This window comes from Cherax quadricarinatus, chromosome 59, assembly GCF_038502225.1.
Source record: "Cherax quadricarinatus isolate ZL_2023a chromosome 59, ASM3850222v1, whole genome shotgun sequence".
NCBI classification, from domain to species: domain Eukaryota; kingdom Metazoa; phylum Arthropoda; class Malacostraca; order Decapoda; family Parastacidae; genus Cherax; species Cherax quadricarinatus.
In genome coordinates this window covers 22,556,025-22,568,544 of record NC_091350.1, presented here as the reverse complement: position 1 = coordinate 22,568,544, position 12,520 = coordinate 22,556,025, and the positions used below count along the sequence as shown (strand labels likewise).

Sequence of the window (12,520 nt, the reverse complement as noted above, 5' to 3'; positions counted from 1 at the left end):
TTATCTTTCTAAAATATCACCACAAGACAAAAAATCACTCTGTGCAATGGTATGTGGTAAGACCACAGTACCACTGCAAGAATTGAGAGTATCGTGTTTACAAACGGTGACTGGTATGTTATCTATGGAAGTGATATGGGAGAGAGCACTAGCTTCTTCTGAATTTCTGAACTGTTATGACATGTGCACCACTTCGAAGAGTGTGGAAGGATATATTTTGGCCAGTGTGCTGTAAAAGAGCTTTACCAATTCCATGACCAGAAAGATAATCAGTTTGAGACGTTGTTTGTAAGGAAAAGAATTTAGTCCATTGCATACTTGTAAACCCGGTACACAAAGGAAGTGAGTGTCGTGTAGGTTGTTTTTTTAACAGACATCAAAGAACTGTCGTCAGTAGGTTGTCTTGAATGTTTAGGAATAGTACTACAGGCGGTCTGACCTGAGGGAGGTGTGCGATCCAAAAACCATTATACCATATTTGGGGAAGCCAGACGCATTGTTAAAGGCATGCAAGAAGCAGTGGCATGAGCAGAAATGGGTGGCGCCTCAGTACTTGGAGCAAGTGACGGAGCATCACTGGCCAAAGGTACAGGGGTATGAGAAGAGTCTTGAAAATGATCCAATAATGAAGCCGGGTCAGAACAGGGTGTGGGATCACAATGGGGCCTGGGAGAAAGAAGGGTTTCACTGAGCTAAGACTCCATAATAAAGGTGCCTCTTCTGTGTTATCTCCTTTCTTGTTATTTTAGGAAAAAAAGAGAGAAGGAAGGAAAAAAAAAGAGAGACAGTGGAGGGACAGTCACTAGGAGGCATGGAAGGGCCAGAAGCTCATCCCCTCATCTGAGAGGGCCTCGAGCCCACTGGCAGTGAAGATGCAGTGTGGAACCCGTGCCATACTCTACCCTTCACGCCAGTAAACCAGCACTCCGGAATAGCAGCCTCACATCTACCAATCTCGGCAGACAAAAGAAAGGGTGGTTGGAAATCCTCCACAAAGCATACCTCTTTTGGCTGCCACCTCCCAGAAGCGACAGGCTGCCACCTCCAAGAACTGACAGGTTGCCACCTCCCATGAACCGACAGGCTGCCACCTCCCAGAACTGACAGGCTGCCACCTCCCAGAAACCGACAGGCTGCCACCTCCCAGAACTGACAGGCAGCTTCGGGAGATACACCCATTATCTGAAGGGCACCCCGCCCACTTCTTGGAAATCTGGGAAGGAAGTAGGGCACCTTCAGACAATTCAGATTCCACGGCACACCACACCACCCCCGAGGGACCTCCCGAAGTGGGATGAACCCCCAGCATGCCTCCCCTACCTAGAAACCGTAATGACAGAGGGGAGGACCCCAAGGCCAGAAATGGGATGGGAAAAGAGGGAGAGGGTTGGGAGGGGGGAGGAAAGGGGAAAAAAGGTTAATAAGGAGGATGGGATAGGGAAGGGAGGACTGGGAGTTATTATGTTCGGGCTGAGGAAGAAGACCAAAATGTCCTATTCCTCAGACCAATAACCTCTTTGCCACCACAATGAGCCACCCTTGAAGAGGAGGTAGTGTGCAGTTGAGTGTATTAGTGTATTTTTGAGTGTTGTAATGTGTGGTTGAGTGTAGTGTTTATTTCAATGTGGTAGGGTGTAGGTATGCGTTAATGCTTAGTTGAGTGTGATGGTACGTAGCTGCGTGTTGTATTTCGTGAGTGAGTTTGGAAGTGTTTGGTTGAATCTGGTAGTGTTTGATTGAGTTTAGTAGTGTTTAGTTAAGTTTGGTAGTGTTTGGTTGAGTTTGATAGTGTTTGGTCAAGTTTGGTAGTGTTTGGTTAAGTTTGGTAGTGTTTGGCTGAGTGTGGTAGTGTTTTGTTGAGTGTGGTAGTGCTTGGTTGACTGTGGTAGTGTTTCTTTGAGTGTGGTAGTGTTTGGTTGAGCGTGGTAGTGTTTGGTTAAGTGTGGTAGTGTTTGCTTAAGTGTGGTAGTGTTTGGCTGAGCGTGGTAATGTTTGGTTAAGTGTGGTAGTGTTTGCTTAAGTGTGGTAGTGTTTGGCTGAGCGTGGTAGTGTTTGGTTAAGTGTGGTAGTGTTTGCTTAAGTGTGGTAGTGTTTGGCTGAGTGTGGTAGTGTTTGGTTAAGTGTGGTAGTGTTTGGGTAAGTGTGGTTGAGTTTGGTTGAGTGTCGCAGTGTTTGGTTGAGTGTGGTAGTGTTTGGCTGAGTGTGGTGGTGTTTGGTTGAGTTTGGTAGTGTTTGGTTGTGTGTGGTAGTGTTTGGTTGAGTGTGATAGTATTTGGCTGAGTTTGTAGTGTTTGGTTGAGTGTGGCAATGTTTGGATAAGTGTGGTAGTGTTTGGCTGAGCGTGGTGGTTTTTGGTTGAGTGTGGTAGTGTTTGGTTGAGTGTGGTAGTGTTTGGTTGAGTGTGGTAGTGTTTGGCTGAGTGTGGTGGTGTTTGGTTGAGTTTGGTAGTGTTTGGTTGTGTGTGGTAGTGTTTGGCTGAGTGTGATAGTGTTCGGCTGAGTTTGTAGTGTTTGGTTGAGTGTGGTAGTGTTTGGATGAGTGTGGTAGTGTTTGGCTGAGCGTGGTGGTTTTTGGTTGAGTGTGGTAGTGTTTGGTTGAGTGTGGTAGTGTTTGGTTGAGTGTGGTAGTGTTTGTGTGAGTGTGGTAGTGTTTGGTTGAGTGTGGTAGTGTTTGGTTGAGTGTGGTAGTGTTTGGTTGAGTATGGTAGTGTTTGGCTGAGTGTGGTAGTGTTTGGTTGAGTGTGGTAGTGTTTGGTTGAGTGTGGTAGTGTTTGGTTGAGTGTGGTAGTGTTTGGTTAAGTATGGTAATGTTTGGTTGAGTGTGGCAATGTTTGACTGAGTATGGTAGTGTTTGGTTAAGTGTGGTAGTGTTTAGTTAAGTATGGTAGTGTTCAGTTAAGTGTGATGGTGTTTGGTTGAGTGTGGTAGCGCTTGGTTAAGTGTGGTAGTGTTTGGTTAAGTGTGGTTGTGTTTGGTTGCATGTGGTAGTGTTTGGTTGAGTGAGGTAGTGTTTGGTTGAGTGTGGTAGTGTTTGGTTGAGTGTGGTAGTGTTTGGTTGAGTGTGGTAGTATTTGGTTGAGTGTGGTAGTATTTGGTTGAGTGTGGTAGTGTTTGGTTGAGTGTGGTAGTATTTGGTTAAGTGTAGTAGTGTTTGGTTAAATGTGGTAGCGTTTGGTTGAGTGTGGTAGTGTTTGGTTAAGTGTGGTAGTGTTTGGTTGAGTGTGGTAGTGTTTGGTTGAGTGTGGTATTGTTTGGTTGAGTGTGGCAGTGTTTGGCTGAGTGTGGTAATGTTTGGCTGAGTGTGGTAGTCTTAGGTTGAGTGTGGCAGTGTTTGGTTGAGTGTGGTAGTGTTTGGTTGAGTGTGGCAGTGTTCGGTTGAGTGTGGTAGTGCTTGGCTGAATGTGGTAGTGTTTGGTTGAGCGTGATAGTGTTTGGTTGAGTGTGGTAGAGTTTGGTTGAGTGTGGTAGTGTTTGGTTGAGTGTGGTAGTGTTTTGTTGAGTGGTAGTGTCTTGTTAAGTGCGTTAGTGTTTGGTTAAGTGTGGCAGTGTTTCATTGAGTGTGGTAGTGTTTGGTTGAGTGTGGTAGTGTCTGGTTGAGTGTGGTAGTGTTTGGTTGAGTGTGGTAGTGTTTGGTTGAGTGTGGTAGTGTTTCGTTGAGTGTGGTAGTGTTTGGTTGAGTGTGGTAGTGTTTGGTTGAGTGTGGTAGTGTTTGGTTGAGTGAGATAGTGTTTGGTTGATTGTGGTAGTGTTTGGGTGAGTGTGGTAGTGTTTGATTGAGAGTGGTAGTGTTTGGTTGAGTGTGGTAGTGTTTGGTTGGGTGTGGTAGTGTTTGGTTGAGTGTGGTAGTGTTTGGTTGAGTTTGGTAGTGTTTGGTTGAGTGTGGTAGTGTTTGGTTGAGTGTGGTTGTGCTTGGTTGAGAGTGGTAGTGTTTCGTTGAGTGTTGTAGTGTTTGGTTGAGTGTGGTAGTGTTTGGTTGAGTGTGGTAGAGTTTGGTTGAATGTGGTAGTGTTTGCTTGAGTGTGATAGTGTTTGGTTGATTGTGGTAGTGTTTGGTTGAGGGTGACAGTTTTTGGTTGAGTGTGATAGTGTTTGGTTGATTGTGGTAGTGTTTGGCTGTGTGATAATGTTTGGTTGAGTGTGGTAGTGCTTGGTTGAGTGTGGTAGTGCTTGGTTGAGTGTGGTAGTGTTTGGTTGAGTGTGGTAGTGTTTGGTTGAGTGTGGTAGTGTTTGGTTGAGTGTGATAGTGTTTGGTTGAGTGTGGTAGTGTTTGGTTGAGTGTGGTAGTGTTTGGTTGAGTGTGGTTGTGCTTGGTTGAGAGTTGTAGTGTTTGGTTGAGTGTGGTAGTGTTTGGTTGAGTGTGGTAGTGTTTGGTTGAGTGTGATAGTGTTTGGTTGATTGTGGTAGTGTTTGGTTGAGGGTGGTAGTGTTTGGTTGAGTGTGGTAGTGTTTGGTTGAGTGTGGTAGTGTTTGGTTGATTGTGGTAGTGTTTGGTTGAGTGTGATAGTGTTTGGTTGAGTGTGGTAGTGTTTGGTTAAGTGTGGTAGTGTTTGGTTGAGTGTGGTAGTGTTTGGTTGAGTGTGGTAGTGTTTGGTTGAGTGTGGTAGTGTTTGGTTGAGTGTGGTAGTGTTTGGTTGAGTGTGGTAGTGTTTGGTTGAGTGTGGTAGTGTTTGGTTGAGTGTGGCAGTGTTTGGTAGAGTGTGGTAGTGTTTGGTTGAGTGTGGTAGTGTTTGGTTGAGTGTGGTAGTGTTTGGTAGAGTGTGGTAGTGTTTGGTTGAGTGTGGTAGTGTTTGGTTGAGTGTGGTAGTGTTTGGTTGAGTGTGGTAGTGTTTGGTTGAGTGTGGTAGTGTTTGGTTGAGTGTGATAGTGTTTGGTTGAGTGTGGTAGTGTTTGGTTGAGTGTGATAGTGTTTGGTTGAGTGTGGTAGCGTTTGGTTAAGTGTGGTAGTGTTTGGTTAAGTGTGGTTGTGTTTGGTTGCACGTGGTAGTGTTTGGTTGAGTGAGGTAGTGTTTGGTTGAGTGTGGTAGTGTTTGGATGAGTGTGGTAGTGTTTGGCTGAGCGTGGTGGTTTTTGGTTGAGTGTGGTAGTGTTTGGTTGAGTGTGGTAGTGTTTGGTTGAGTGTGGTAGTGTTTGTGTGAGTGTGGTAGTGTTTGGTTGACTGTGGTAGTGTTTGGTAGAGTGTGGTAGTGTTTGGTTGAGTATGGTAGTGTTTGGCTGAGTGTGGTAGTGTTTGGTTGAGTGTGGTAGTGTTTGGTTGAGTGTGGTAGTGTTTGGTTGAGTGTGGTAGTGTTTGGTTAAGTATGGTAATGTTTGGTTGAGTGTGGCAATGTTTGACTGAGTATGGTAGTGTTTGGTTAAGTGTGGTAGTGTTTAGTTAAGTATGGTACTGTTTCGTTAAGTATGATGGTGTTTGGTTGAGTGTGGTAGCGTTTGGTTAAGTGTGGTAGTGTTTGGTTAAGTGTGGTTGTGTTTGGTTGCATGTGGTAGTGTTTGGTTGAGTGAGGTAGTGTTTGGTTGAGTGTGGTAGTGTTTGGTTGAGTGTGGTAGTGTTTGGTTGAGTGTGGTAGTATTTGGTTGAGTGTGGTAGTATTTGGTTGAGTGTGGTAGTGTTTTGTTGAGTGTGGTAGTATTTGGTTAAGTGTAGTAGTATTTGGTTAAGTGTGGTAGCGTTTGTTTGAGTGTGGTAGTGTTTGGTTAAGTGTGGTAGTGTTTGGTTGAGTGTGGTAGTGTTTGGTTGAGTGTGGTATTGTTTGGTTGAGTGTGGCAGTGTTTGGCTGAGTGTGGTAATGTTTGGCTGAGTGTGGTAGTCTTAGGTTGAGTGTGGTAGTGTTTGGTTGAGTGTGGTAGTGTTTCGCTGAGTGTGGTAGTCTTAGGTTGAGTGTGGTAGTGCTTGGTTGAGTGTGGTAGTGTTTGGTTGAGTGTGGTAGTGTTTGGTTGAGTGTGGTAGTGTTTGGCTGAATGTGGTAGTGTTTTGTTGAGCGTAATAGTGTTTGGTTGAGTGTGGTAGTGTTTGGTTGAGTGTGGTAGTGTTTGGTTGAGTGTGGTAGTGTTTTGTTGAGTGGTAGTGTCTTGTTAAGTGCGTTAGTGTTTGGTTAAGTGTGGCAGTGTTTCATTGAATGTGGTAGTGTTTGGTTGAGTGTGGTAGTGTCTGGTTGAGTGTGGTAGTGTTTGGTTGAGTGTGGTAGTGTTTGGTTGAGTGTGGTAGTGTTTCGTTGAGTGTGGTAGTGTTTGGTTGAGTGTGGTAGTGTTTGGTTGAGTGTGGTAGTGTTTGGTTGAGTGAGATAGTGTTTGGTTGAGTGTGGTAGTGTTTGGGTGAGTGTGGTAGTGTTTGATTGAGAGTGGTAGTGTTTGGTTGAGTGTGGTAGTGTTTGGTTGAGTGTGGTAGTGTTTGGTTGAGTGTGGTAGTGTTTGGTTGAGTTTTGTAGTGTTTGGTTGAGTGTGGTAGTGTTTGGTTGAGTGTGGTTGTGCTTGGTTGAGTGTGGTAGTGTTTCGTTGAGTGTTGTAGTGTTTGGTTGAGTGTTGTAGAGTTTGGTTGAATGTGGTAGTGTTTGCTTGAGTGTGATAGTGTTTGGTTGATTGTGGTAGTGTTTGGTTGAGGGTGGCAGTTTTTGGTTGAGTGTGATAGTGTTTGGTTGATTGTGGTAGTGTTTGGCTGTGTGATAATGTTTGGTTGAGTGTGGTAGTGCTTGGTTGAGTGTGGTAGTGCTTGGTTGAGTGTGGTAGTGTTTGGTTGAGTGTGGTAGTGTTTGGTTGAGTGTCGTAGTGTTTGGTTGAGTGTGATAGTGTTTGGTTGAGTGTGGTAGTGTTTGGTTGAGTGTGGTAGTGTTTGGTTGAGTGTGGTTGTGCTTGGTTGAGTGTGGTAGTGTTTGGTTGAGTGTGGTAGTGTTTGGTTGAGTGTGGTAGTGTTTGGTTGAGTGTGATTGTGTTTGGTTGATTGTGGTAGTGTTTGGTTGAGGGTGGTAGTGTTTGGTTGAGTGTGGTAGTGTTTGGTTGAGTGTGGTAGTGTTTGGTTGATTGTGGTAGTGTTTGGTTGAGTGTGATAGTGTTTGGTTGAGTGTGGTAGTGTTTGGTTAAGTGTGGTAGTGTTTGGTTGAGTGTGGTAGTGTTTGGTTGAGTGTGGTAGTGTTTGGTTGAGTGTGGTAGTGTTTGGTTGAGTGTGGTAGTGTTTGGTTGAGTGTGGTAGTGTTCGGTTGAGTGTGGTAGTGTTTGGTTGAGTGTGGCAGTGTTTGGTAGAGTGTGGTAGTGTTTGGTTGAGTGTGGTAGTGTTTGGTTGAGTGTGGTAGTGTTTGGTAGAGTGTGGTAGTGTTTGGTTGAGTGTGGTAGTGTTTGGTTGAGTGTGGTAGTGTTTGGTTAAGTGTGGTAGTGTTTGGTTGAGTGTGGTAGTGTTTGGTTGAGTGTGGTAGTGTTTGGTTGAGTGTGGTAGTGTTTGGTTGAGTGTGGTAGTGTTTGGTTGAGTGTGGTAGTGTTTGGTTGAGTGTGGTAGTGTTTGGTTGAGTGTGGCAGTGTTTGGTAGAGTGTGGTAGTGTTTGGTTGAGTGTGGTAGTGTTTGGTTGAGTGTGGTAGTGTTTGGTAGAGTGTGGTAGTGTTTGGTTGAGTGTGGTAGTGTTTGGTTGAGTGTGGTAGTGTTTGGTTGAGTGCAGTAGTGTTTGGTTGAGTGTGGTAGTGTTTGGTTGAGTGTGATAGTGTTTGGTTGAGTGTGGTAGTGTTTGGTTGAGTGTGATAGTGTTTGGTTGAGTGTGATAGTGTTTGGTTGAGTGTGGTAGTGTTTGGTTGAGTGTGATAGTGTTTGGTTGAGTGTGGTAGTGTTTGGTTGAGTGTGATAGTGTTTGGTTGAGTGTGGTAGTGTTTGGTTGAGTGTGGTAGTGTTTGGTTGAGTGTGGTAGTGTTTGGTTGAGTGTGGTAGTGTTTGGTTGAGTGTGGTAGTGTTTGGTTGAGTGTGGTAGTGTTTGGTAGAGTGTGGTAGTGTTTAGTTGAGTGTGGTAGTGTTTGGTTGAGTGTGGTAGTGTTTGGTTGAGGGTGGTAGTGTTTTGTTGAGTATGGTAGTGTTTGGTTGAGTGTGGTAGTGTTTGGTTGAGTGTGGTAGTGTTTGGTTGAGTCTGGTAGTGTTTGGTAGAGTGTGGTAGTGTTTGGTTGAGAGTGGTAGTGTTTGGTTGAGTGTGGTAGTGTTTGGTTGAGTGTGGTAGTGTTTGGTAGAGTGTGGTAGTGTTTGGTTGAGTGTGGTAGTGTTTGGTTGAGTGTGGTAGTGTTTGGTTGAGTGTGGTAGTGTTTGGTTGAGTGTGGTAGTGTTTGGTAGAGTGTGGTAGTGTTTGGTTGAGTGTGGTAGTGTTTGGTTGAGTGTGGTAGTGTTTGGTTGAGTGTGGTAGTGTTTGGTTGAGTGTGATGGTGTTGTTGAATTTCCATTTAAAGTGACAAACTTCATGAAAAGTTTTAGAAAGTGTCTTGTTGAAATTAATGCTAATTCTTGGTGGCCTGGTGGTTAACGCTCTCGCTTCACACGGTGAGGGCCTGGGTTCGATTCCCAGCCAGAGTAGAAACATTGGACGTGTTTCTTTCCACCTGTTGTCTATGTTCCCCATCAGTAAAATGAGTACCTGGGTGTTAGTCGACTGGTGTGGGACACTGACCTAAGGAGGCCTGGTCACAGACCGGGCCGGGAACTCTCTCCAGGTAAACTCCAGATAAATACAGTCACAATACTCCATATGTAAGATTTCTTAACACATAAATTACTGTTGTTGAGTTCGTTGTTTATATATATATATATATATATATATATATATATATATATATATATAAATCGATAGTCATTGAATTTATTTTCTTGACAAATTATGCTATAATTTTTCGTTGTCAGCAGCTGTGTTTTAAGGATACTGTATCCTTAAACAAAACATATGTATCACTGTGTATATCAGGAATGACGAAAGATGTTTCCGGCAGGTATCGAAGGGATGGTATTACCGAGGATGGTGAACAGGTCGCCCGAGATAGCTACTATTGACCTGGCTCGCCACTATCTATGTCAACTCTCCAACAAACAGATGCAGCAACTCGTCAGCCTCTATAGATACGATATTCTTCTCTTCGAATATGATGTGCAAGAGTATCTCACCTGCGTTCGTTATAATGTATAAATGTTATGCATTTTAGGCAGTATCGGCCAAACAAAGCGAACTGCCCTTAAGAAAATGACATCTTTCTTTTTCTTTTTTTGTGAGGTAATATGGCATATACTTCACTGATTAATTTTGCAACATCAAACCATGGTTGAGTGAACACGATGCAAATATTTCTTATCCTACCCAACCGAATTTTCCTCACATAAAATTTAGTTAATATAATTCATCAACTGTGAAAAATTATAACTTCGTGATTCTCAGACTAACTATAACAGAGACTAACTATAACAGAGACTAACTATAACAGAGACTAACTATAACAGAGACTAACTATAACAGAGACTAACTATAACAGAGACTAACTATAACAGAGACTAACTATAACAGAGACTAACTATAACAGAGACTAACTATAACAGAGACTAACTATAACAGAGACTAACTATAACAGAGACTAACTATAACAGAGACTAACTATAACAGAGACTAACTATAACAGAGACTAACTATAACAGAGACTAACTATAACAGAGACTAACTATAACAGAGACTAACTATAACAGAGATAATGCAACATTTAATTACGAATGACTTGTTTAGCACAACGATCGTTGTTGTTTACAAGTCTGCAAACTCTTCCAAAAAGTACACTAACACACCAGTGCACTTCAAATAGCGTTATTACGAGTTCCTTAATGATTTGTGAACGGGATATATTTTAATGCATCGTTTAATTTTAATATACACTTGCAAAAGAAAATAAATTTAAAAATACCTTCACTCAAATAAGAATTATATGCAAAACAACCACTGTGAAAAATTAGTGTAACTCCCAAGCACTTCCATGATTTCTCACATTATCAAGGACCTGTAAAAATAACAGAACAGCGGAAGACTTATAAGGCTGAGATATCACCTCACATATGACATTTCAGTAGTCCCAGTATGATGCAGGTGGGAGTGTTAAGGACCTGTCAAACATAGCTTAAATTCTTCCCAAATTTTATTAAGTATAAATGAATCTAAGTTGTGTAACCCTAAACTAATACTCATATTAAAATCAATACTATTTTTTATGAAGATTGATTCAACTATTTCTTTCCGCCATACACCTGTTGATACAACTCTCTCGGCCTTTTGAAAATCAATTGGTTGGTTAAAATCTCTCACATGAATAAACTGAGCATTAGACTTGTCCACTTCTAATTCTATATTTATGCTGATGTAATCTTAGTTCAAGGCTTTTCCCAGTTTGACCGTAATAGACTATCATATTTTTAACAGGAAATCATGGATAGGATAGGATGCTCCCAACAAGTGGGTGAGGGAAGCGGGGACAGGCGAAGACCAGTGTTGGAGAGGAGTGTCTTCAGTTGTTGATAAAGAGCCTGGGCACAACCCAGGAGCATAAAGTTGCAAGGGCGATTTAGAACTAGCAGAGAGGCAGGCAGTGTTTGCTGACAGGTGTCGAGCGTGTGATGGTGATTAACTGGGCGTCTGGCGGGAGCTCAGGTCACATGGTAACAGGTGGAGGTTTCTGATGTAGCCTTGAGTGTGTCTTGGTGATGTGGTACTGGGCGGCAGGCATCACACAGGAAGGTAGCTTATTTGCATAGTGATGGTTGTGACAAACCACGATTTCGGCATTTTCTCTGTAAGGAGCCATTTTTTATATTCTTGAAGGCTGGTTTGGAGACGTGAGCTATTTTAACTTTGTTTACGTTGATTATTTCAATAAATTCAAACAGTTCATCAGTTGTACATAGCTCTTGGATGCAGGCAAACTTGACAGTTCCATTTTGAAGTGTACTACGGTGCAGTTCTTCGCAGTACATTACCTTGTAAGATTCAGTTATGTAGAATATTATGTCTTTCCAACCCCTTCCATTTTCACATCGGGGGTATTTTTCCTTTTCCTGTTCCTAGGAAGATTGTGAATTCTTGTTAGGTATTGAGGCTGCAGACGAGGTTGTGATTGGTCTGGCGCAGTGGTGAGATTTGTTGGTGGCTTATCAACTGGTTTCGAGTCAGATGTGTAGTTGTTAATATTGGTAGCTGGAGATGGTTCAAGAATGTTTTCTTGGGCAGAGGCGGGTGAAGTGTCTGCAGCTGCAGTGACGTTAACGATGCTGGGATTGATCTTGAGGAAGTCAGCTGAAGGTGAAGGGGGGAAGGGGTCAGGAAAATTGAAGCTAAGCATGTCGTATAGTCGGAAGAATTCCTTGACAGGAGAGTTAAATGTACCAGGGTTTGCTGCATTTGAAAGGTGTGCATACACCATGCAGTACAGCACCCTGAAGCGAGCACCGTCGGGAAATGGAAAAGGGAGTTGCTGGAAGGTGTCTGTTGTGTGCTTGGAGAATCTATTTCATAATGGTGAAATAGGTCTGAGATTTTAAGTTGTTCTTCTTAAGGTCTTCTTGGATTTTCCTAGATACGATTTCTTTCATAGTGGGCACTCTCTGCAAGAGTATGATGATTACCCGCGCAGTTAAGGCATGTTGGGGGATGCTGAGGCAGTGGTGGTGGTGGTGCAGGATATGAAATCATGTCTTTCTCTCCCACAGTTTGAAAAAAATTTCTTTTTGATGGGGCAGTCTTTAGTAGCGGGATTGTAAGAGTAACAGGGATGGGATGGGACTTACACAGACGACAACAAGGAAATGAGTGAAATATTGAAATCCCAGTACTACTCTGTGTTTAGTGAACCACTAATCGGTCTGAGGATCGACGACCCAAATGATTTCTTCATGAATGAGCCTCAAAACTCCATAAATGTATGCCAGATTTCCGACATTACCCTAACTCCGATAGATTTCGAAAAAGCCATTGACAACATGCCTATGCACTCAGCCCCGGGCCCAGACTCGTGGAACTCTGTTTTCATTAAGAACTGCAAGAAACCCCTCTCGCGTGCCCTAAGTACACTATGGAGGAGGAGCTTGGACATGGGTGAAATTCCACAGTCATTTAAAACAACGGATATAGCCCCGCTCCATAAAGGTGGCAGCAAAGCATTAGCTAAGAACTATAGACCAATAGCTCTGACGTCCCACATCATAAAAATCTTTGAAAGAGTGCTAAGAAGCAGGATTGCAAATAACCTGGATTCCCAAAATCTGCACAATCCAGGGCAACATGGGTTCAGGGCAGGTCGCTCCTGCCTCTCACAACTACTGGATCACTATGACATGGCCTTGGATGCACTGGAAGAAAATCAGAATGCAGATGTAATATACACAGACTTTGCAAAAGCATTTGACAAATGCAATCATGGCGTAATAGCCCATAAAATACGTGCTAAAGGAATAACTGGGAAAGTGGGGAGATGGATCTTCAACTTCCTAACAAATCGAACACAAAGAGTAGTGGTCAACAGAGTTAAATCGGAGGCTGCCATAGTGA

The 12,520-nt window shown here is 43.1% G+C and overlaps 1 protein-coding gene across 1 annotated transcript in view; it reads left to right on the top strand.

The window, feature by feature from the left end:
- Positions 1-12,104, top strand: part of LOC128698838 (carbohydrate sulfotransferase 11-like) — a 174,656-nt gene extending 162,552 nt beyond the window's left edge. Inside the window, exon 8 of the mRNA XM_070097817.1 lies at positions 8,937-12,104. Within this exon, the coding sequence (XP_069953918.1) occupies positions 8,937-9,130 (194 nt within the window). The 3' untranslated portion in view covers positions 9,131-12,104. The remainder of the gene's footprint in view (positions 1-8,936) is intronic.
- The last annotated feature ends 416 nt before the right edge of the window (positions 12,105-12,520 follow it).